The 26,796-nt window shown below is 36.4% G+C and overlaps 1 protein-coding gene across 1 annotated transcript in view; it reads left to right on the forward strand.

The window, feature by feature from the left end:
* The window catches only part of LOC103274979 (WD repeat-containing protein 70-like), a gene marked incomplete at its 3' end in the record, with an annotated part of 143,186 nt that overhangs the window by 50,428 nt on the left and 65,962 nt on the right, over positions 1-26,796 (forward strand). The window contains exon 5 of the mRNA XM_008072401.2: positions 15,260-15,336. Within this exon, the coding sequence (XP_008070592.2) occupies positions 15,260-15,336 (77 nt within the window). The remainder of the gene's footprint in view (positions 1-15,259; positions 15,337-26,796) is intronic.

The raw sequence follows: 26,796 nt of genomic DNA on the forward strand, positions 1-26,796 counted from the left end.
AGATAAGGACCAAGGTTGTTGTTATATAGATGAAGCCTCTAAATAGCAGGCGTCAGAGAGAATGTCAGAGTCTTAGGGAGGGAGATTCTCTACATTTGCAAATTTCCCTAAGGGATGACTTGCTGGGCCATTCCAAAATATGTCAAAGAAATATATAATTTTGGAGTAAAATGTTTATTTTTCCTTTAGGGCCTGCTGTTTGTAATGTGATGCTATATCAGAGTCAGGTTAGAATTTGGTATTTTATTTCCATAGAGTCTGTTGTGTCAGTCTTATGATCTCTATTTTTATGTTAATGCTAGTCAGGTAAGCCTAAACTCCCAAAGAGAAGGGGTATAAAGAGGGATATTTGACTTTCTTTTTCCTCTTAGCCTGGAATTTAGTTTTTCAGATTTCCTTTGGCCCAGAGCATGTATTTTTAATTGGGTGGGGGAGCTTACGATTTTATTTTTCGTTTATAAACTCTAGCTTTTGTCTGATGGCGATTCAGTATGAGAAAGATTGTCTTTTGCTGACTTTGAAGATGGACAGATCTATGTGGCAAGGTGAAAGGAAGTGGAGAGTATATGTGGCCCACCTTGCCTCAGTTTACCCTTTCACAAGGAATGCACAAAGTATCTAGAAGCTAAGAGTAGCCCCCGGCTGATAGATAATAAGGAAATGGGTATCTCAGTACTAGAATCAACAACCTAAATGAACTTGGAAGCAAATTCTTCTCCAGAGCCTCCAAAAACTAGTAGGCTCTTACTGACATCCTGATTTCAGTCTGTGAGACACTGAGCAGAAAATCCAGCCACACTGTGACCAAACTTCTGACCTACACAACTGTTAAGTAATAAATGGGGGTTGTACTAAGTCCCTACATTTGTGGTTATTTGTTACAACAGACTGCAATAGAAAACAAATGCATTTCTGCCAAAACCAGACATACTAAGTAATGATGAAAGTTCTTGAGGAAGTGGAAGGGATTGTGGTCAAGCATAGTAGCAGGAGTTGGCTTTGGGTGGGAGGAGGGAAGACTTTTGCACTGGGAATGGAAGGAAAAAGAATGAACTTCTATACAGTATGTTTACAGGCGGTAGCTTCAAATAGGAAATGGAAGATGTCACCAACTACTAGATGGGTAATGCCCTAGTTTTGTTTTGGGAGATATTGGGATGAAGCCTTCATAGATAGGATGATAAAGACTTAAATGGCTATTGATAATTGTGAGGGAAATATTAGTAGAAGAATTGTGGAAGCATTAAGGGCTACAGAATGTAAATTTATAGAGATCGTCATTCTGTATAGTCATACAACATTCTTGAGACTTATTCAGGAGCCTGGAATACAATGATTTGAGAAGTGAGGGGTGATTATTCTAGAATACAAGTGCTTCATTGTAGGTACAACGAAAGGACCATCAAGATTATGCTGAGAGAGTGGTTCCAGTTTAGGATATTGAAAATAAAGTTTAAAGATCTGAAAGACAGGTAATTTTGCGGCCAGTAAATGGAATATCTAGAGCCTAGAACATGTTTGGTGATAAGTATTTGTTAAATCAATAAATACCACCATTTGTGGTAGTGGCAGAGTTAGTCATAGCTGGGACTGCTGAAATATCTTGGAACAAGTCATTGGAATTGAGTAGGTCAAGGAAGATTAAGTGTATCTGTTTCATGTGTTCAAATGGATATTAAAATTGCTCAGGAATTAGAAAGACTTGGACTTCAGAATCCTTGATTCATGCAAGGAAATGATTAAGAGTATGATGGGACTAGCAGACTGCAGCCTGTGGGCCAAAGTCCAGCCACCACCCTCTTTTTGTAAATAGAAGTTTTATTAGAAAACAGCCATATCCATTCATTTACTATTGCCTATGGCTCCTTTTCTGTTACAGTGGTAGGGTTGAATAGTTGTGGCAGAGCCCATGGTGGCCTACAAAGCCTAAAATACTTACTATCTGACCCTTTAGAGAAAAAGTATGCCAATTCCTGAATTCAAGCTATGGACATTCTCCCTAACAAAATGTATTTACACAAAATTTTACTGACCATTTCAGGAGATTTGATGATTTCTGAAAGTCTGTGAATGGACTCTGGTTAAGAAGAACTTTTGGATCAGAGTTTGTAGTATATTCTCGGCTATTCTCTGCTGCATTTCATCTCTTCATAGCAATCAGCTCTGTTAGTTAGCTTTGCCGTGCCAAAGACATGGGTACTTTTATTTTGTGGGTTGTAGGTCCCCAACTTTTTCAGTTACTACAAAAGGAGCTGTTTTGTAACTGTTGTCATTGGGGAAGCCACAAGAATACGGACAGATTAGTGTAGATTGGCCTCTGGCCTGCCTTCCCCCCCCCCACCTACAACATGCGCGCGCGCGCGCGCGCGCGCACATGCGTTGAGGAAATCAACATTGGTTGTGGATAAGTAATGTCCTATCTTAAAGTACAGCATGTTATGAGAAATAAGTATTTGTTTAATTCTTTCTTCTAGAAAGAGATATTTTTCAGGAGTGCCTATGTTTAGATAAAGGAGGAAGACAGAAAAGCCGTTTATTTGATGAAAAAGTGTTTTAGTCACTAACTATTCTTTAACAGGTGTCACTTAAAAAATTTTAATATAATGTCATGGTACTGAATCTGTTTAGATCCTTTAAGAATCCTTAGTTGAACTTCATTTTGTTATGACTAATTTTGGTCACTGTTTTAACACAAGAGCACTTAACATTCCCATTCCCTTTGTCATGCTCCCATCTTTACAAACAAGAAACAGCATTCATCATCTTTTAGATTTTTTTCTACTTAATCTACTATTTGTGTTCTTATTCAGGGTACTCAATAACTAAGGTGATCACATATCCTTATATCTTAATGTCTTCTGCAGTAAGGGCCATTTTCGTTTTTCCTCTTAAAAAATATCCTTTATATTCCAAGTTGCTATTTCAACTCTAATCAACAAATATCAGTAAAAGACTAGTTTTCTGGGGCTTGCCTTCAAGATCTGCATGGGCTGGGTGCATTGTTGGGATGCTGTTTGGCCAAACTACAAAAAGTATGGTTCTAAGGACAGAATTGGGCAATGACTGTCTGTAGAATCTCTGATTCTGGGAGTGAGGAGAGGAAACTGGTAAACTAGGAGCTAACTAGGAGGTAAGCAAACTATGCATTGGATTAAGAGACCAGGCAGAGATGTCAGTGGAGATGGAACTTAATTAAGCAGAGGAGGAGAATGAAAGTGTAGTGTAGTGTAGTGTATAAGATTGGAAAAGCTGCTGGGCATAGTGGCTCATGCTTATAATCCCAGCACTTTGGGAGGTGGAGGTGAGAGGATTGCCTGAGCCCATGGGTTCGAGACTAGCCTAGGCAACATGGTGAGACCTCGTGTTTACAGTAAATCAAAAAATTAGCTGAGTGTGATAGCGTGCACCTGTGGTTCCAGGTATTGGAAGGCTGAGGCAGAAGGATCACCTGAGCCCAGCAGGTTGAGGCTGCAGTGGCTGTGAGCATGCCCCTGCACTCTAGCCTTAGTGACAGAGTGAGACTTGGACTAAAATAAAAAAGATTGGGGAAGCCAAGGGAGTTTAGGATCTAAGTCTTCAAAGGCTAGGCATGTCTCTGATTATTCCTTATTGTAAATCATGAGTTGTTTTTCTGGCTCAGAGGTAGATATTTAATGAGACAAAATTATACCAGATACCTATTAACTACTAGTCGTTCTGATGCTGGGTATGATGTTGTACCGTGGGTTCTTTGACTTCGCCACAGAAAACATTTCAGAGCAAGTCCAAAGCATAGTTTAGACAGTTTATTAGAAAGAAGATATGTTGGCTGGGTGCAATGGCTCACACCTGTAATTCTAGCACTTGCTTGAACCCAGGAGTTCAAGACCAACCTGGACAATATAGTGAGACTTTATCTCTATGAAAAATAAAAAAAATTAGCTGGACTTGGTAGCATGCACCTGTAGTCCTAGCTACTCAAAGGGCTGAGGAGGAAGGATTGCCTGAGCCCAGGAGGCTGAGGCTGCGGTGAACCATGATCGTGCCACTGCTCTCCAGCCTGGGTAATGGGGAGATCCTGACTCAAAAACAAAACAAAACAAAACAAAACCAAAAAAATGTTCAAGAGAGGATATGGGTGCCTTATGAGAAAGGACAACCTGACCTGCTGTCAACTGAGTGCTTATATATATTTTTTAGTGCTGATTAAGCAACCTATTTCTTAAACTAAGATTTTTGTGTATGTGGTAGGTTACAATCTATTGATCACAGGTTCCTATTCTTTTTATCTACTTTTGAGTTTATTTGCATCCTGTGAAAATCTCAAGATAATGTCAAAAGTTACTATTTTATTGATTATTAAGTTTTTTCCTGAAAACACCACCCCTCAGTGCTTTGGATTCTAGATAGTTATATCCTGATAAGACAGCACCCAGCTAGATGCCTGGCCATATGATTTTTTAAATATCTAAGTTATGCCTGCCTGCAAGAAACTCATCTATCTATCTCTAAACTATATTAGTTACCCTGCCTTAACTAGAAATTCATTTTTTCATTTTTTAAAAAAAATTTTTTGTCAAAGTCCAACAGTACTTTATTACATATGATTTGGTCTTTAGCACTTTATTACATATGAGCTGTTTTAAAAGCTTGTGGGTTTTTTTTTTTTTTTGGTAGATTCCTTGAGATTTTTCTACATATACTGTCATAGTGACTTGGAATGGATGTCTATTTCTTTTTTTACAATCCAAATGCGTTTTTTTTGGTCTTATTATACTTACTAGGACTTCCAATATAACATTGAATGGGAATGGTGAGATTAGACATCCTTGTCTAGATTGTGACATTTGGGGGAAACATTTTCTTTCACATTAAATGTATTGTTAACTGTAAGCTTTTTTGTATATACGTATTATGGACTGAATGTTTGTGTACCCACAAAATTTATATGTTGAAGCCCTAACCCTTAATGTGATTAGGTGAAGTCATGAGAGTAGAACCTCCAGGATAGGATTAGTCCCCCTATAGAAAAAGAAAGATTAGCCGGGCGTGGTAGCGTGCGCCTGTGGTTCTAGCTACTCGGAAAGCTGTGGCGGAAGGATCACCGGAGCCCAGCAGGTCGAGGCTGCGGTGGCTAGGAGCGGCCACTGCACTCCAGTCTGGGCGACTGACTCCAACTCAAAAAAAAGAAAAAGAAAAAGCAAGAGATGCTAGAGCTCCCTCTAACCTGACCATATAAAAATATGAGAGAAGTGACCATCTGCAAGCCAGGAAGCGAGCCCTCACCAAAAACCTAATCTGCTGGCACTTTGTTCTTAGATTTCCAACCTCCTCTGTGACAAAAGATTGTCATTATTTAAGTCACCCAGTCTTTGGTATTTTGTTATAGCAGCCCTTGCTGACTAAGACAGTATGCTTTATCAAGTTAAATAAGTACCTTTCTAATTCTGTTTTGCTGAGTTTTTATCATGAATGAATGTTGAGTTTTGTAAAATTCTTTTTCAGAATTTTTTGATTTGGTCTTTTTTGGGGTCTTATTCTGTTAGTATGATGAATTGCATTGATTATTATTATTATTATTATTATTCAGTTGGAGTCTCATTCTGTTGCCTGGACTGAAGTGCATTGGCATGATCATGGCTCACTACAGCCTCAAACTCCTGGGATCAGTCAGACAATCCTTTTGCCTCAACATCCTGAATAGCTGGGACTACGTGAATATACCACCATGCTTAGTTAAATTTTTTTGTAGAGACGAGGTCTTGCTGTGTCGCAAGGCTTGTCTTGAACTCCTGGGCTCAAGCAATCCCCCCCCCCCCGCCTTGGCCTCTCAAAGTGCTGGGAGTAAAAGTATGGTTTACCCATACAAAGACTTATCTACCTAACCCCAAATCTTTGAAATAAATAAAAATTTTAAAAAGGAATACATAACACATATAACCTCCCCCCGCAAAAAACACATGAACCCCAGTGCCAAGCAACATTGAGTAATTTTTTACTGTTAAACCAGATTTGTATCCTTGGAATAAACACTTTTTGGTTGCAATGTGGTATTCTTTTTACATACTAGGTTAATATTTTGTTGAAAATTTTAGCTTTTATGGTGGTAAGGGATGTTGGTTTATAACTTTCTTGTGATGTATTGTGTTTGGATCTGGTATCAGGGTAGTGTTAGATTCATAAAAATGAATTGGGAAGTGTACTATCCTCTTCTAATTTGGGGAAACTGTTGTGAAAAAGTGGTGTTATGTCATTCTTAAATCTTTGGTAGAATTTGCCAGTAAAGCCATGTAGGCCTAGGGTTTTCTTTTTTCTATTTTTTGAAAGCCTTTAACTATGAATTCAACAAATATAATAAATGAAGGACTATTATTTTCTTCTTGAAAGTAAATTATAGCTTGTAACTTCCATGGTATTGTTTTTTTTTTTTTTAAGTTACCAAATTTATGCGCATAGAATATTTTTTTAGGGTCAGTAATGGTATATTCACTCTTTTCCCCTGAATTGGTTGGTAATTTGTGTCTTCTTTTCCTTTCTTTTTCTTGTTCTGGCTGAAAGTTTGTTGATTTTATTGATATTTTTAAGAACAAATTTTTTATCTTATTGTCCCTGTTCTTCTGTTTTCAACATTGATTTTTGCCTTTATTTTTATAATTTCTTTATTCTACTTGCTTTATTTTTCTAGTATTCTAAGGCAGATGCTTTAATTATTAATTTGAGGGTTTTTTCTATTCTAATAGAAGCATTTCTTCTTTTTTTTAAATAACTTTAGGGAGCACAAGTGGTTTTTGGTTACATGAATACATTGCATAGTGGCAAAGAAGTCTGGGCTTTAAGTGTACCCACTACCCTCACCTGTTCACATTGTACCCAATAGGTGATTTTTTTACCCCTCCCCCTTCTGAGTTTCTGGTGTCCATTATAGCATTCTCTATATCCTTGTAGATCCTTAGTTTAGCTCCCACTTATAAGTGAGAACATGTGGTATATGGTTTTCTATTCCTATGTTAGGATGATGGTCTCCACTTGCATGCAAGTTGCTGCAAAATTATTTCATTTTTTTTTATGACTTAATAATATTCCACTCTATACCTATATGCCACATTTTCATTATCCACTAATCAATCGATGGGTGCTTAGAATTGTGAGTTGTGCTGTGATAAACATATGAGTGCAGCTATCTTTTTTGTATAATGACTTCTGTTCCTTTAGGTAGTTACCAGGTAATAGAATGGCTGGATCAAATGGTCGATCTACTTTTAGTTCTTTGAGAAATCTCTATACCAATTTCCATAGAGGTTGTACTGGATACACTCCCACCAGAATGTAAGTGTTCCCTTTTCACTGCATCCACGCCAATATCATGTGTATGTGTGTGTGTGTGTGTGTGTGTGTGTTTTGAGTCAGGGTCTTACTCTGTTGCCCAGAGCAATGACATACTCATGGGTCATCAAAGGCTTGGATTCCTGGGTTCAGGTAATCTCTTTGCTTCCGTTTCCTAAGTACTCAGGACTAAGGTACAATGCACCATGCCCAGCTAATTTTTTTTTAGCTTTTTTTGCAGAGGTGAGGTCTCGCTACATTGCCTATGCTGGTCTTAGATTCCTGGGCTCAAGCAGTCCTCCTGCCTTGGCCTCCCAAATTGATGGGATTATAGGTGTGAGCTAGCATTCCTAGCCAGTGTTTTGATTTTTAATGATGAACATTCTGACTGGTGTGAAGTGGTACTCATTGTGGTTTTAATTTGCATTTCTCTGATGATGAGTGATGCTGAACATTTTTTCATATGTTTCTTGGCCATTTGTCTATATTCTCTTGAGAAGTGACAGTTTATGCTGACTTTCTGATGGGATTATTTGCTTTTCTCTTGTTGATATGTTTGGGTTATTTGTAGATTCTGGATATTAGTCCTTTATCAGATGTATAATTTGAAAATATCTTCTCCCTTTTTGTAGGTTGCATATTTACACTGTTGATTATTTCTGTTGCTGCACAGAAGATATTTAGTTTAATTAAGTCTCACTTATTTTTGTTGCATTTGCTTTTTGTAATCTTTGCCATAATTTTACCTAGTCCAATGTCCAGAAGAGTTTTTCTTAGGTTTTCTTCTAGGATTTTTATGGTTTCAGGTCTTTATTCTGTGTTGAGTTAATTTTTTAAGAGACAGTGATCCAGTTTTATTTTCCTGTATGTAGCTATCCAGCTTTCCCAGCATCATTTGTTACATAGAGTGTCCTTTTCCCAGTGTGTGTTTTTGTCTGCTCTGCCAAAGATCAGTTGGTTGTAGGTATTTGGGTTTATTTCTGAACTCTCAATTCTGTTCCATTGGTCCTTGTGTCTGCTCTTGTACCAGTACCATGCTGTTTTGGTTACTGTAGCTGTGTATTGCAATTTGAAGTCAGGTAATGTAATGCCTCTAGCTCTGTTCTTTTTTTTTAAGTCACAGTTTCTCACTGTCTCCCAGGCTGGAGTGCAGTGGCTTGCTCACGGCCACCACAGTCTCAACCTGCTGGGCTCAGGGGATCCTTCTGCCTCAGCCTTCCAAGTGGCTGGAACCACAGACATGTGCCACCATGGCTGGCTAGTTTTTTATTTTATTTTTTTATTTTTGTAGAGACGAGGTCTCGCCATGTTGCTCAGGCTGGTCTCAAACCTCTGAGCTCAGGCAAACCTCTTGCCTTCGTGAGCCACTGCATCTGGTGAAGTGGAGTCTTAATCTGTCACCCAAGCTGGTGTGCAGTGGCGCACGCATGACCACCACAGCCTCAACCTGCTGGGCTCAGGTGATCCTTCTACCTCAGCCTTCCAAGGTCCCAGCTGAACCACAAGCGTCCATCACCACTCCTGGCTAATTTTTTGATTTATTGTAGAGACATGGTCTTGTCAAGTTGCCTAAGGTGGTCTTGAACTGCTAGACTCAGGCAGTCCTCTTGTTTCCACCTCCCAAAGTACTGGGATTACAGGCATGAGCCATTGCACCTGGCTTCACTTTGTTCTTTTTGCTTAGGATTGTTTTGGCTATTCCGGCTCTTTTTTGATTCCGTATAAATTTTAGGATTGTTTTTTCTAATTCTGTGAAAAGTGATACAGATTCACACAGGTTGTGTTAAATCTGTGGCTTACTTTGGGTCATATAATCATTTTAACAATGTTGATTCTTCCAGGCCATGAGCATGAGGTGTTTATCCATTTGTTTGTGTCCTCTATAGTTTCTTTCATCAGTGTTTTGTAGTTCTCTTTGTAGCGATCTTTCACTTCCTTGGTTAAATACATTCCCAGATATTTTAGTTTTTTTGGGCAGCTATCATAAATGAAATTGAGTTCTTGATTTGATTCTCAGCATGGCCGTTATTGGTACATAGCAGTGCTACTGATTTTTGTGTGTTGTTTTTACATCCTAGGATTTTACTAAATTCATTTCTTAAGTCCAGGAATCTTTTGCAGGAGTCTTTAGGATTTTCTTGATATAAGATCTTATCATCAGCATACAGGGATAGTTTGACTTCTTCTTCTCCAATTTTAGTACATTTTATTTATTTCTCTTGCCTGATTGCTGTGGGTAGGACTTCCAGTACTATATTGAATAGGAATGTTTTTTTTAAAAACATTTCCTTATCTGTGTTCCATGAATTTGAGATGTTATAACTTAATTGTAGTTCAGTTCCCTCGAGATTACCTTTTTGACTCATGGGTTAATTAGTGTGGTGTTTATATTCAAATATTTGGGAATTTTTCTGTTATTCTAATTTAATTTTATTATGATCTGGAAACATACTTTGAATAATTTTATTTATTTAAATATTTGATGAAGTTTGTTTTGTCACTTAGAATATGATTTTAGCCGGGCTCGGTGGCTCAGCCTGTAATCCCGCGCCTTTGGGAGGCTGAGGTGAGTGGATTGCCTGAGCCCGCGGGTTCGAGACCCGCCTGGGCAGCGAGACCTCATCTCTACAATAAATCAAAAAGTCAGCCGGGCGTGGTAGCGCATGCCTGTAATTCCAGCTACTCGGAAGGCTGAGGCGGAAGGATTGCCGGAGCCCAGCAGGTCGAGGCTGCGGTGGCCGGGATCGTCCACTGCACTCCAGTCTGGGTGACAGAGCGAGACTCCAACTCAAAAAAAAAAAAAAAAAAAAAGAATATGATTTTAATGAGTGTTCTGTGTTTCACTTGTAAAGAATGTGTACTCACTTCTCAACACTTTACTGGGGCTTCCTAGTCAGTCCTCTTCATATGATCCACATTAATATCTTCTGAGCTGGTCCTATAGACTCGTCATTTTTCTTTGTAACAGGTTTTCCTTCACAGAGAAGCTAGTATTTAAAAAGTATTTAATTTGGTATAATTTCAAACTTAAGGAAAAGTTGTAAGAGTAGTATACTGAGTTTCTATATATACTTTTTTCAGGTTCACCAAATTGCTAACATTTTGCTTCATTACTTTATCTTCCCCTTACTCCTTCCTTCCTTTCCCCTCCTCTTTTTTCTCTCTCAACGAAAACTAACCTACACTTTTCCCTCTCTTCTTTTTTTTTTTTGAGTTGGAGTCTCACTCTGTCGCTCAGACTGGAGTGCAGTTGCACGCTCCCAGCCACTGCAGCCTCGACCTGCTGGGATCCAGCGATCCTTCTGCCTTAGTCTTCCAGGTAGCCGGAACTACAGGCGCGCACTACCACGCCCGGCTAATTTTTGATTTATTGTAGAGACGAGGTCTCGCCAAGTTGCCCAAGTAGGTCTTGAACCTGTGGGCTCAGGCAATCCACTCACCTCCGCCTCCGAAAGTGCTGGGATTACAGACTGAACCACCGAACCCGGCCACCTTTTCCAACCCTCTTCTATGTACACATGCATACATATGTATATATGCATATATGTAAATTACATATATGTGTATTTAATGTCCAGCTTTTAAAAATAAGTTGCAGATACCATGCTCCTTTGTTTCTAAATGTTTCAATGTTGTTTTCCTAGGAACATTACATGCACATGTTCTTGATTTTGTTTGTTTGTTTATTTGTTTTTTAAAGGACGGTCTTGCTACGTAGCTCAGGCTGGTCTCGAACTCCTGGGCTCTAGCAATCCTGGTTCAGCCTGCTGAGTAGGTGGGACTACAGGCTCAAGCCACCATACATGGTAGATAACCAAGAATTTAGCATGGATAAAAGATCATTATCTAATCCACATTCCATATTCACATTTCACTGGTGGTCTCAAATTTTATAACCATTTTTCTACCTGTTTCAGGCTCTGATCAAGAACTCACATTGTATATAGTTGTCTTGTATTTCTAACTCCATCATTCATTTTATATTTATCAATAGCATTTTACTACAAGGAAGAACTTTCTTTATGTATTTATTATACTAGTATATACTCAGTGGTTCTTGTTTTGGTCAATGGTTTATAATTCATTAATATCATTATTTATTTTGATGCCTAACTGTTCCAGATTTAGCCAGTGGAAGCCCCTTCAGCCAGTGATTTATCCTTTTAATGTGTCCCCATCACTTTTGTAGCACTTTCTAATTTTTTTGGCACAACAAAATGTTCCATGTTCATCTTGCCCTTTTGCTACCCCATTCCTATAATCAGTAATTTCTGCAAATAGACTTAGTGTCTGTTACTGGGAAATTATAGTTAGAGACTAGAATCTCTGTGATAGTTTTATTGGAGTATATATTTCTAGACATTCATAACATATAGAACTAGAGAATAACAAACACACACATACATACACAACTATGTTTATATTTATGTATTAAAAATTATGTTTATGTTGATACCCCCAATTTTAATTAAATTCCCAGAGTTAGTTCTAATCTTCCCCCTTTCCACTTTCATAATTCTCTTCTCTAGTAGTGTAAAAATCTGACTCTGATCATGCTCATTATGTTTGCTCATTGGTTTAATTCTTCACTATATGGAAAACAGTTTCAGAATTGTTAATGCATGCCACTGCAGAAAAGGAAACACATGCATTAATTAGATTTCAGTATTTATTTGCAGCTTTTTGTCTTAGACTGAGCATGTATACTAGGTTTCTAGAGCTGTTTTAATTGGTGGCTTAAAACAACAGAAATTTATACTTTCACAATGCTGGAGACCAGAAGTCCAAAATCAAGATGCTAGTGGGATCATGGTTCCTTGGCTGTGGCTGCACAACTCCAATCTCTGCCTTCATCTTTACATAGCCTTCGCTTGTGTCTTTTCCTCTTCAAGGACATTTGCCATTGAATTTAGGGCCTGCTCAGATAACCCATCTAAAGATTCTTAATTATATCTGCAAATACTCTTTTCCTAAATGAGGTCATGTTTACATTATTATGGATTTACATTATTAGGGATTGCAATGTGGATATAACTTTTTAGGGACCGCTAGTCAACCCACTACAGGGATCCTCAGCCCTTGGCCATGAATTGGAACTGGTTCATGGCCTATTAGAACTGGGCCATATAGCAGGAGGTGAGTGGTGGGCAAGCAAGCAAAGCTTCATCTGTTTTTACAGCTGCTCCCCATGACTCGCCTTACTTCCTGAGCTCTCTCTTCTTTCCGATCAGTGTTGGCATTAGATTCTCATAGGAAAGCGAACCTTATTGTGAAATTTTCACGTGAGAAATCTAGGTTGTCTGCTTCTTGTGAGCATTTAATGCCTGATGATCTGAGGTGTAGCTGTCTCCCATCACCCTCAGATGGGACTGCCTGGTTGCAGGAAAACAAGCTCAGGACTCCCACTGATTCTGTATTATAATGAATTGTATAGTTATTTCATTATATATTACGATGTAATGACACTAGAAATAAAGTACACAATACATGTAATGTGCTTGAATCATCCTGAAACCATGCCTTCCTCCTCCATCCATGAAAAAATTGAATTCCACAAAACTGTTCCCCAATGGCAAAAGTCTGGGCACCGCTGCACTACAGGGTATGTTGTTACTTAGGTTGCTACCATCTGTTTGTACTCCTTTCATGAGTATATGTTACTCATCTGAACTAGAGTAAGGTTCATTTTTTTTCTGTTTATATTCAGTTTCAGGTTTCCCCATCCTTATTTATTTGTGAACATTTTAAATGTTAACAGTGTTTCAAAAGTAAAAGAACAAATGAATAAAGAATCACAAACTACCATGACCTTTATTAAGGGAATGGGCAGGTACTATGGTAAAGAACAATGGAATGGGCCATGTCGTACTTAGAGGACCAGAAAATACTTATTTGTGCAAGTGGCATATAAACTGAGATTGCAATGAGAAGGAGCCAGTCAGGAGAAAGTGGAAAAAGGCACTTTCTAGTAGATGGGTAAGCATGTGAGAAGGACCTGTATGGGGATAGAGCTGGCTGTATTGGAGGAACTGATAGGAAGGCAGTGGCTGGTGCATGTTGGGCAGGAGGGAACACAAAATAAGTGAAGTTGTAAGAAAGCAGGAGCCAAAAAATGTAGTTTGTTCTGGACTGTATATAAGATGTAGGAAAGCCAGTAGAGAGTTAGATGGAGAGGAATGGCGTATTTAGAACTGTATTTTTAAAGGTTATATGATTGCTATGTGAAACACACGAGGTAAGAGTGCAATCAGAGACTAGTAACAAACCAGCTAAAGTACGTAATAACAGATGTAGAAGCATGAGATAATGTTGGCTCATACAAGAGTGATAGTGGTGAAAAAGAGGTAAGTGAATAGATTTAAGATGTATTTGGGATAGAATTGTGACAGGACTAGCTGGTGGATTGAATCTGGGTAGATAAAGAAAAGGTTTTGGGATTATGGTTATGGGAGTATTTAAGGATGATACCCAAGTTTTTAGCTTGAACTACTAGGAAAGAAATTCATTGAAAATGAAACAGGCAGGAAAAAATCAAGATTTCCCATTGGACCTATTATGTTTGAGATTCCTGTGATGTGCAAATGGGAATGGCAAGCAGTTAGTTGGCACTGTGGATCTTGAGTTCAGGTGTGGAAAATGAGATCCATGCCTGCCTACTCCACCTCTCCCCATTCATATCTTGTAAACATGAATAGAACGTCAGGCCTTGACCATATACTATTTGAGGTATTGTGGGCATCTTAGGCAGAATAGGATCTCTAGGCCCACATGACTTCCAGAGAAGCATTGCTATTTTTCTTTCGAGTCATTTAAATATTTACATTTGCTTCTTTTAGCGTAGCTTTATTTTGAACTCTGCCAGAGAAGGAGATACTGCTATTATTGAACTAAAAAGCATTAGGCTCTTTTCTGTCCCACTTGAATCTGACTTACTGCATGAGAACAACCTCTCTAGCTGACTTTGCTTGCCTAGAAGGGAGGTATGTATGTGTTTATGTTTGATATGCACTTTATGGTTGATTTGGTGTATATATTTATCAATTTATATGACACTATCACATTGTTTTAATTATAGTGTTTTTATATTGTTTATACTTAGTGGAGCTTATTTTCCTTAATCATTTAAAATATGGTTTTCCATTTCTTACATACTTATTCTTTTTTTATTTTTATTTTTATTTTCATTTTTTTGAGTTGGAGTCTCACTCTGTCGCCCAGGCTGGAGTGTGGTGGCCGCTCCCAGCCACCGCAGCCTTGACCTGCCGGGCTCCGGTGATCTTTCTGCTTCAGCCTTCCAAGTAGTTGGAACTATAGGTGCGTGCTACCACACCCAGTTAATTTTTTTTGATTACATTGTAGAGATGAGGTATCGCCAAGTTGCCCAGGTGGATCTCGAACCTGCGGGCTCAGGCAATCCACTCACCTCAGCCTCCCAAAGGCACGGGATTACAGGCTGAGCCACCGAGCCCGACTCATATTTATTCTTATAGAGTATTGTAGAAATAAGATTATTGACACATTTAGGCGATATGGATTTCTTCCCATCCTACTTCTTGCCTTTGCTTTGCTTACTTATAAATGCTTTCTGTTCTTGTTTTCTTTGAAGAAAAGAGTCATGATCTTTGAAGAAAGACCTGTTTTTCTTCTAACAGTTTTACCTTTTTCTAAAGAGATGTCAATTTCCCTTTTATTTCCTGCCTTATTAAATGCTTTTTTCATGTAAACCCCAAGCTAGTTCCTGAGGTGAATGGGGTGATACACAAGTAAATTAAACAAAGTGAAATAAACAAAGCATGTTATGAGATAAAATTTGGATAAAATAATATCAGTTTGTAATTAAAATGGTGTGTTTTTTTTGGTGGGTTTTTACTTTTATACATGATATGTCAGTTTAAAGTCAGTCTATTTTTAATATTTTTAAAACATCTTTTATTTCCTTTCTCTTTATTTTTTTAAGGGTCACACAGCAATGCTTCATACTGGTTCATGGCATCCCAAAATAAAGGGAGAATTTATGACTTGCTCAAATGATGCGTGAGTATTGTTGATAATTCATCTAATTTATATTTTTAAGTATTTTCTTTAACATTACTTATATTGTAGCAATCTTGGCAGAAAAATAGGAGATTATTATGAATCCTGATGCTTATATATTCTTGTTCTTAATTTTGATTTCAGCTGATAGTGTAAAGTTTGACTTAATAAATATGTACACTATGAAAATGGATTTAATAAATATGGACACTATGAAAATGAGAGTGATATAAATTCCTTTGGAGTTTATCAGGGATACAGTGGATCAGACTGATGCTATTAAATGGGCTCAAATGGCTTTGAAGTTGTGACTAATAATTTATAACTTTTTTATAGTAAGGACTTATTTCTATCTGAGTCTAATGGCTAACATAAACTTATTGGTTAAATGATTAATTTTGAAAGTAATAACTGAGAAAAGTGATTAAATGGTTAAGATTCTTTTGCATTTATATTTGCTAGTCTATGACTCAAGAGTGTTAGAGGGAATATTTGAGCAGCTTTCTCTTGTATTGTTATACGGTATGATTCATTTTATTGTCAAATAGTTCACACAAATGTACTATTCGTGTTATTACAGAAAACATAAATAAGTGTTATTTAAGTGAACCAGTATTTTAGACAAATAACATTTTTGTTTTTAGTTTATTTTGTCTTACATCATTTAACTTTCTAAAATTTAAATTTGCCTCATTAACATCCAAAAATTACTGTTAATAATCTTAGATATTTTATGTTTTATGGAATTCATCTTTAGAATAAGAGACAAAAGACATAGTTTCACTTTCACAGAGGAATTTAAAAAATTGATTTGATCTAAAAGAAATTTGTCAATTTATACAAAAAGTATGTGACTAAAACAGGATAAGTACATTTGATTAACATTTCTGGTAAATCAAATTATATAGTGCTAATTTTTTCTTATCTTTGTTTTATTAGCACCATAATTATCTTTCTAAATACTTAAGCTATGTTTGTTTAAAGTTATGTTTTTTATTTCAGCACTAGGAAATCAAATTTATCAGCAGTCTAAATTAATAATAAACCACGAACAAGTAAAGTTTATTCTAGGAATGCAGGAATATTTACCACCAGGAAATTTCAATATGCTTCATTATTTAACAATTGAAAAGTGAAAATCAGATAGTTTTAATATATGATAAAATAGACATTTGATAAAATTTCATAGTCTTTCCCAGGAAAAGTTCTAAGTAAAATGGAAATACGAAGAAGTTACTTAGGATAAAAATTATTTATTAAAATTTAAAGTAAATATTTCTTTAAATGTTGGAGTACTGAAGCTACTTGCATTTAAATAGGAAACAAAGGCAGAGATGTTCAAACTATTTAGAAATTTTATTCAGCATAGTTTAGAGACTTTATATTGTAAGTAAGATAAAAAATGAATAATTTAATATTATAAAAATAATAAATGGATTATTAAAACACAGAGGATCCAGGCTATTCTGTTTAAAACTTAAGTTGAATAGAGCAGTTGAGAAAACTTTTGTTCTCAAAACTGTTTGTAGATTAGTATGAATGGTGGGCCCTCATAGTTGATAACATAACTTTTATGACCCCAAAGCAACTTTTTCCAAATTGTGTTCTAGGATATGTAAATTAGAAATTTGAATAAAGGCATTCTGTAGTTACATAAATTTGAGAAGCTTTGATGTTATATTCCAAGGCCAGTGATTCACAGTAAACATTTAAAAGGTTTTGAGTATGGTTTAAAGAAACCTGTTTAACTTTGAATAAAGTTTTGCTGGTGTGACATCTTTTACTGGGTATAAAATGTAGTTTTTCTCATTCATGAAAATAAAATTCTTTAGTTCCCTGTGCAAATTATTGACTTAGTGGTATATTGTACCTTTGAAAATGTGCACCAGTTTTTTTCCCCCACACTGTATAAGTTGGGCATTTTTTAGTCATAGCTTTCTGTGGTGATTAGTGAGCATTAATCGTAGACTCCCATTATATAATTATTTACCTACTTTTAGAGAAACTTGCCAGGAATAAATTTAGATAGTTTGCAGTTTGGCCTTTGACTTTGAGGGTTGTAATCAGTTATGGATTAAGCTGTGAAATATCAGCCCAGATACTGTTTTAGCAAATAGAGTATGCTTACTATGTGCCAGGTATATTGTGTGATCTAAATCTCTGCCTTCATGGGGCTTGCTTTCCAGTGGAGGAAGACAAGCAAAGTATATGAGGTCTGACAATTCAGTTTGCAAACTTGCCACTGTGTGCTTGTGGGAGCACTGTACAAACAACTTGGTAAGGTTTTATAACCTTGGTAAGGTTTTATAATCAGTGTCTCACAGCTGTGTTTGTGTCAATGTGTGGCCGTGTCTTGCTGAATGGCATTCATTCTTTTTTTTTTTGTACAACATTGTATTTATAGTTGACTTTCCTGTGTGTACACTTAAAATTCTGTCGATTTCCTGTAGGCATTCATTCTTGTTGCATGTTTTTGTGTGCCTTCATGGGAATGAGATTCAATTAGAGTAAAGAACAAACATTAAATTTTTTGTTAAACTGCACAAGAGTATTCCAAGTTCATGGGGATAATGCCATGAAGAAAACAGCAGTGTACAAATGGATTAAATGTTTTTCCGAGGAGAGAGAAAGCGTCATTGATAAGAGAGGTCAGGATGGCCAGTAACGAGCAGAACTGACAAAAACATTGCAAAAATTTGTTGGGTTGTGCATCAAAATCGTCAGCTGACTGTGAGAAGCATAGCAGACCAAATAAACATTGATAGATAAACAGGAAAATCTTAACTGAAAATCTTGGCATGAGAAAGATGTGTGCAAAATTGTCCCAGAGGAGCTCTTGTATCATGACAGTGCACCAGCTCATACAGCACTGTCTGTGAGGGAGTTTTTAGCCAGGAAACAAACAACTGTATTGGCGCATCTGCCCTACTCACCTGATTTGGCCCCTGATGACTTTTATCTTTACCTGAAGATAAAGGAAATATTGAAAGGAAGACAGTTTGATGACATTCAGGACATAAGGGTAATACAATGGACTGCTCTGATAGCCATTCCAGTAAAAGAATTCCAAAATTGCTTTGATGGATGGACTAGGCACTGGCATTCATGCCTAGTTTCCCAAGGTGAGTCTTCAAAGGTGACCTTACTGATATTCAGCAATGTGGTATGTAGTACTTTTTCTAGGATGAGTTCGTGAACTTAATTGTCAGACCTTGTTACTATAACAATAAATAAATAATATAGTTTTATGTAGTAATAAATGTTAAGAATAAAGTTAAAATAAAGCAAAAATAATAGATAACAGGAAAGAAGGATCTACTGCATGTACAATAGTGAGAGAACGCTTCCTAGAAAAAAAGTGATTTTTTAATTTTTGATTTTTTTTTTTTTTTTTTTGAGTTGGAGTCTCACTCTGTCGCCCAGACTGGAGTGCGGTGGCTGCTCCCGGCCACTGCAGCCTCGACCTGCTGGGCTCCGACGATCATTCCACCTCAGCCTTCCAAGTAGCTGGAACTACAGGCGCATGCTACCACGCCTGGCTGATTTTTTTTATTTATTGTAGAGATGAGGTCTCGCCAAGTTGCCCAGGCAGATCTTGAACCCCCGGGCTCAGGCAATCCATTCACCTCAGCCTCCCAAAGCATGGGATTACAGGCTGAGCCACCAAGCCCAGCTAATTTTTGATTTTTATTTATTCATTTTTTTTTAGTTGAAACTTAAATCATGTGAAGGAAGCAGGAAGCAGTCACAGGAGAAAGAACTTTCCAGATCAAAATGCAGTACACTATTTTTGAGAGAAAGAAAGACCAGTACTTGATATTTTGTAGGTTGGTAGGAATGGGAGAATGATAGGAAATGAGTTTAAAGAGGAAGGCAGGGTCAGTCATATAATGTGTTGTTGGATAAAGTATAAAAGACTAAGATTTTAATGTAATGATGATGGAAGCCATTGAAGAGTACTAAATCTGTACCATAACATCACTGGAAAGTCAAAGACAATAGGAATGGTCTCTTTACAAGGTGTTAATGTTTTTCAGTGAGGTAACATTGGAATAATGTCTAATAATAGTTAATATTTTGAGCACTTAATATGTGCCATTACTGCACAATACACTTTACATGTGCCAAGCACTTATGTTTTCTTCACTGCAGTGGTGTAGGTAGTAATGTTGCCACATTTTCCAAATGAAGAAACTGTGACTTTCCCAAGGAGACGTGATTCAAAGTGGCTGAGCCAGGATGTGAATCTGCTGTGAGTGGTTGTCAAAAAGGTGATGGTGATTGATTTATAGATGTAGGCATAGGATACACGTACCTTTTATATAAGAAATTGATACAAGAACTCACCTTATAAACAGAGCAGATGATATTGAAAATAGCTACCAAATACAAGTAGTTTTGCTACTTCCCTTCTAATCCTAATATAGGATAAAGTATAAAAGACTAAGATTTTAATGTAATGACAATGCAAACCATTGAAGAGTACTAAATCTGTATATTTTAAAATATTTTTTTCTCAAAGTAGGATGGGTTTGGTATATAACTTTATTAAAATAAAGAAATTTCATTCTACATGTTGAGTAATCATTATCTGAAATGTTTGGGACTAGGAGTGTTTTGGATTTTAGACTTTTTCAGATTTTGGCATATTTGCAATACTGGTTGAGTATCCCTAAACCAAAAATCTAAAATTCATAGTGCTCCAGTGAGCATTTCCTTTGAGTTTTATGTTGGCACTCAGAAAGTTTCAGATTTTGCAGCATTTTGGATTTTCAGATTAGGGATACTCTGCCTGTATTTCTAATTTTATTATAGATGTTGAGCATTATCAATTTTTTCATATTATTTGATGTCATCTTGCTTTTTTTCCCTTTTAGTCCATTAATGTGGAGAAGTTTGTTGATGTTAAACCATTCACACATTCCTGTAGTAAACTGTATGTGTTCACCTTTAAAAAAAAACTTACTGCTCTATTTAGGAAACCTGTATTTAGGATTTCAATTTTATGTTGACAAATGATTGGTAACTTTTTTGTTTCTAGGGGACTTTTTTGTATTGTTTTTATTGGGATTTGAAATGAAGATTATACTGGACTATTAAAATAAGGAGACTTTCCCTCATTTTCTGTTATTTGACACCCATGTCCAAATTACCCATTTCTTCAAAGGTAGATTTTATAACCATAGCTGTTAAAAAATAAAACAAAAAATCCTCATGGAACCTCCAAGGTTACCCAGCAATTTGAATTAAAATCCAAACCTGGGAATACAGAAAATTTTCCCAAGGTTTCTTTTATTTTTGAGTATGGTTTATCAGATTTTTTAAAAAGTTTGTTTAATAAATTTAGAAGAGATTTTATTTTATTTTATTGTTGAGTTAGAATCTCTGTCACTCAGGCTGGAGTGCATAATCACGGCTCACTGCAGCCTCGACCACCCAGGCTCAAGTGATCCTTCTGCTTCAGTCTCTCGTGTATCTGGAGCTGTAGTCACTCACCACCACACCTAGCTAGTTTTTTGATTTTTTTGTAGAGACGAGGTCTTGCTATGTTGCCTAGGCTGGTCTCAAACTCCTAGGCTCAAGCAATCCTCCTACCTTGACCTTCCAGAGTGCTGGGATTATAGGTATGAACCCCTGCCCCTGACCATAGAAGAAATTTTAGAAGTAAGCAGAGGCTATTAAAAAGAAAATGCTATATATAACAAAAATTTCAGGAAAATGTCTGTATTATAAGATTAAGTGCACTCACTTTGCATCTGGGCTGAGTTCTCCCATAAAGAAAAAGTGAATGAACCTGGATATATGAACGTAGGGTCTAGGAAGGAGAGGCAAAGGAGCATTGGGACCTATAGGTCTGCAAATGTAGCCTGGTAGTTATATGTAAGTAGTTTGATTACACTGTATTTAGAAGTCTTTTTCAGTAAAAGAAAGAATATTACTTGAATTGAGCTATCGTATTTTGAATGGCTGTCTACTCTAGAAGGTTGGGGTAGTGTATATATTATTCTTGGAAATCAAAAGCATTCATTGTTTAAAATAGGCAGTTAGGATCAAGAATCAAATGGTTTTCTTATTTTACCTTAAGACATTAGAATAAAAAGCCTTTAATTTTATTATTGACTTTAAAATTAAAATTAAAGGGTTTAATTTTATTGTTGAGCAAACTTTGAATTAATAGGGCAAAGTAAAATTGGTAATACTTTGATGATACTTCAGTGTAATTGTCAAATGAATATTTTATCACATGACACTATAAAATACTCTAAATAAGTTTCAGAATAAAAAGAAACTCCATCATGTATTATTTATTTTCTTTCATACTAGAAAACCAAATTAATTATTAGGACAACTTGTATCTAGTGAAACATCATCAGAATTCTTGGATCTAATGCTTTAAAGTTCACTTTGGATTAAGAATATTCCTTTGACTCAGGAATTTGTTCATTTTTGCTCTTTGGACAAAATCTGTTCTGTATTTTTCAGTGTATCTCATCTCTCAGAGGGCCACTCTACTTTTCATTGCTTTATCTCATTCTCTTCCGTGTTGTTGAGCATGACGGAAAGATAAACATCAACTTCACATTTTACAAACTTCTCACTCCCTTGGAGATTTTATTAAGGGATATTTAGGTTTTAAATTAGGATCATTTCAGCAGGTTCCATCATGTTCATAGTAGTAATATCCTCTTTTCCCCTTTCTCCTTATTCCTTCTTTCTCTTTCTTTCCTGCCTCTCATTTTGAACAAATGAAAAATACATATTGTAGATATTATAACAATGGTATAGATAGCCTCTGGATAAATGTTATTCATCTCAGCACCTCTGTGTCATCACAGTGTTCTACACTTAGTGTTTAACACATAGGGCGAATGTTTGCCAGGCTATGGTTGTTAACAGTATTGAAGGAGAGGGTAACCCTGAGTAGGCCAATACTAGGCATTTATGTAGGTAGCACATACTATGAATTAGTTTAGATGCAGCTGGAGTGAGGAGTCAGATTTGTGATAAACAATTCTAGTGAAGGCCAAAGTGGCACTTCTGTTTTGTTCTGGCCTCATGTGTGCTGAATTAAATTATGGACATCTCTCTTTTGAGTGTGAGTTAGAGATAATAGTGCCTTAACTTTCCAATTCCTGGAGATACAGCATGAAACACGAACCAGAGATCAGGCCAATATAGGGATGAAATGAAAAGAGGAAGAGGGCAAGATGGCAATCTCTTTGGTTTTCCCAAGTTTACCAGAATGAAAAATAGATAATAAAGTAGAACTTACTGCATTTTACTTAGAAGTAAATGTTAATGAAAACCAGATGGTAATGAAGATAAACATTCTTTCTTATCAAAATCGTCATTTTTCCTTGTGAATTTATATGATCTGACAAGGAGCCATTTTCTAATTTGAATTATAGCAGTGTACAGAGTGAGAACACAAATGCCACTAGTGTAAATCCTAATCCTTAGTACAGAATTTTCACTTAGCAGATTCCAACTCTGCACAGAGCTCTACCCATAAACAATGGCCAATGAATTAGAGCTTTCATTATCTGAAGAGTTTTTCATTGCTTACTCAGGAATTTGTATTTCAAGTTTGGTTCAGATCTGTTATGACTGCTTCTGCCTCTATATCCAGTTAATTATCATACTCACATCCTTGACTTAATGAGACTTTTTAGATACTTATGCCATTTCTAATTTACCCACTGCTATTCTAGTTCTATACTTTAATTTATAGGAGTCTATGCCATGACATTTCAGGGAGGAGAGCGTGTTATGGGTTGAATTGACTGTATTTGAACTTAACTTCTTTAAAGAGATTGATTGTGAGGCTATGAGTGTGAGCCCTAATCCAGTGTGACTGGTATGCTTGCAAAAAGAAAAAGAGATACCAGGGATGCACATTGACAGAGAAGAAGCCATGAGAGGACTCAGAAAGTGGTCGCCTATCTGCAAGCCAAAGAGAAAGGCCTCAGCAGAAACCAGACCTGCTGACTACTTAATCTTGAATTTCTGGCCTCCAGTACTGTGAGACAATAAACTTCTGTTGCTTAAGCCACCTAGTCTGTGGCACTTCATTACAGCAGTCCTAGAAAACTAATACAGAAGGAGGAAAGTTAGAGAAACTTAAGACTTGCACACATGTACAAACATGCACATAGGAATGCACTAGCTAATGGATTCTTAAGGATTTTTTGTTTGATACTTCATACCATTCTACCTATTGTGCCTTTGACTAGTCTACCTGCTGCTGAGAGACATTAGTAAATCACTAATTCTTGTCCAGCTTTTTCCCAATGAGGATAAATACTAGAGCATAGGAATGTTATAAGGCATCCAGAATTAAACTCCTCCCCTAGATCATCTTTGCCCCCAAATCTAAAATTCTGCCTTTTAGTGATCACATTAAATGGAAGGCAGATCTGCCTATACATTTTTTTTTGTGGTGCTATTAGAGATTTCAACTGAAAAACGTTTATGATTTTTTTTATTTACTCACTTTATGAAAAATGAATAGTTGCAGCTATTCCTTGTTTTTTGACTGGTTTATATTAAATTGTTTGCAGATTACCAAAATTTGGAATGATTCTATGTACTTTTTGCCATTTAAATGTAAACATAAACCTAAGTAGAATATTGATAAGATTTATAACTGGCAAATAACTGACAGCTGATTATAATTTGCAGCTTCAGGATAAAATATAGTAAAATATTTTAAAGACTGAAAACGCAGAACAAGTACATTTGTTGAATGACTGAAAGAATGTTTGATGTTTGACTATAAATCTATGAATTTATTTGCCTTTTTACAATTAAGGAATATCAGCTTTCTCATATATCTTAAAATCTGATTGTGTCCTTCAATTTACATATCATCCATTTTCTACCGAAATAATTTTTTATAAACATCTAAAATGGTTATATTTGACCATCATTTCACATAATTTATATATATATCCTTTGCATGATTTTAATTGAGTTTTCAAAAATAGTTCCTGTCTAAAACTTGGGGTAGAAAAATGCTTCATGATGCCTTTTATCATGATTTTCTCAGTCTTTGTGAATCTACATGTTGTATGTTTTTATATTTTTATGTTTTATATTTTTATTTTAAAAAATAAAATAATCTGTTAAGAATTTAATAGATGCTAAATGTTGATTAAGGTGTGTACAACCCAGGTTTCAGATGCTTTCCCCACCTATTTGGTAATGCAATCTTTAATTCAGCAGATTATTACTGAATACCTTCTGTGTGTAAATAAGAATCATAGAAATTTTAGAGAAGAATCTTAACTACCATATACAGAAGCTACTGAAAAAGTATACATTTTAAGAAAGGAAAAACTATTAAAATTGTAATACTCAATATATACTGATAACAGAGGATGAATACAAGTCATGTTTGACTTCTGCGATTACTAGAGGTGCACAAAGTGGTTACCATCTAAAAGTAATACATAGATAACATCTTAAAATATGTATACCCTTTTTTTTTTTGGCATCCCTGTAGTTAATTACCTCCCTTTCAAAAAGGGAAACTGAGGTGCTTATGTTTGTTCACTTTCTTTGTGACAGAATAGTCTCTTAACTCTGAGTGACTTCACCCTTGTTCAACTGTGCTTCCCATTTTGTGTAGTTATAATGAGATAATTGATTGCTTTTGAAATGAAAGGAAAAGCAAACTGTTGGAGTGGTGAACTTTTTTTTTATTAACTAATGGATAATTAGTAAAAATTTCAACTGTGGGAATTGCTTTTTTTGGCAGAGGGAGGAGTTTTGAAGGACATTTTCAGCTGTTTGCATTTCAGAAAGTCTTGAATAACTTCCTAATACTTAAAAAAAAAAACTTTTGTGTTTTGTCATCTTCTTAGTGTTTATTATTTTTCTCTAATTTTCTTTTTCTGCAGTAACTCACTATGAAATGTTTGTGCAAGTTATAGCTCTTAATGAGAAGGAAAAAACAGGAAAATAATGTTTCCTTCCATAGTCAAGGAAGAGAGGAAACATGGAAGAATAGTTAAGGTAGTGGCAGGACCCATGCTAATCAACAATGACAACATACTTAGGTGGGCACGGAGAAAGTGAATCTAGGCTAGAATAAAAGAAGATGAACTGATGGATTTCACAGAATAGCCACAGGACACATTTGTAAGCACTGGTGAAAAATGACTCACGAGTACTAAATAGGTTTTTGAGAACTAGAATTCCCAATAACTGGTAGAAGTAAGAACTAGCAACTTTAAGAAAACAAAGGAAAGGCCGGGCGCAGTGGCTCATGGCTATAATCCCAGCACTTTGGGAGGCCGAGGTGAAAAGACTGCCTGAGCCCTCGGGTTCCAGACCAGCCTAGGCAACTTGGTGAGACCTCATCCCTACAATAAATCAAAAAATTAGCTGGGCATGGTGGCGTGTGTCTGTGGTTCCAGTTACTTGGAAGGCTAAGGTGGAAGGATCACCTGAGCCCGGTGTTGAGCCCAGAAGATCAACACTGTGGTGGCCGTGAGCATGCCACTGCACTCCCGCCTGGGCGACAGAGTGAGACTCTGACTCAAAAACAAACAAACAAAAACAAAAACAAAAACAAAGGAGTTCAATTTTTACTTTAGGCTTCAATGATCAGGGCAAAGTTAGGCTGCACATGCAGTATTAACATTCACTGGCAATGGTGATACATAGGTTCAGGGAGCACAGAGGAAGGGTTGCTACACTGCTTGCTTGGGAGAACTAGGGAAAGCGTCACATGGGAGTTTGAAATATGTGAATTAGTATAAATTGCTTTTTGTGGAAAAATGAGAGAGGGGATAGACTTACTGAAGAAGGTCGAGAAATTCTAATTTAGGCCCTCTGGCATACCACATGCAAAATATATAGTGAACCTTGATTAGATGATTTTACCTATAAGTAAAAGGCATAATTTCATATTTAGGTTTTATTTTATATGCTGTGAAATGAATATTTAGAGACATTAAAATCTAGTCAGTTTAGTTTCTTTTAAGCAACTGAATGTCATGAAATGTTAGGGGACTGCTCTGAATTAAAGGATCATGTCAGGCATTATACATGTACTTTGGGAAATTTATTCCATCTTATTTTCTTCCAAGAAAAGAAGAAAAGAAAAGAAGAAAGGGCCAAAACACAGCAATGAAGAGACAATTTTGGGACAACTGGAAGATTATTACTAGTTGATATGACTGATTGATTGCAAAAATGGCCAAATTCTACATCTTTCTTTATATCCATGCCCTTTGCAATGTGGCATTGTAGCCACTCCCATTAAGAGATTATGTCTATTTCCCCAACCCTTGAATCTAAACTGGACAACAAAATGGTGCAAAAGTGACAGTGTGTCAGTTGAGAGCATAAGCCTTTTAAGAGTTCTTGCCCTGCCTGGGCAGGCAAGACCTCATCTCTACAATAAAATCAAAAAATTAGCCGGGTGTGGTAGCGCGCGCCTGTAATTCCGGC

This window comes from Carlito syrichta, unplaced genomic scaffold (genome assembly GCF_000164805.1).
Source record: "Carlito syrichta isolate Samal-C Ts95f unplaced genomic scaffold, Tarsius_syrichta-2.0.1 Scaffold315152, whole genome shotgun sequence".
NCBI lineage: Eukaryota > Metazoa > Chordata > Mammalia > Primates > Tarsiidae > Carlito > Carlito syrichta.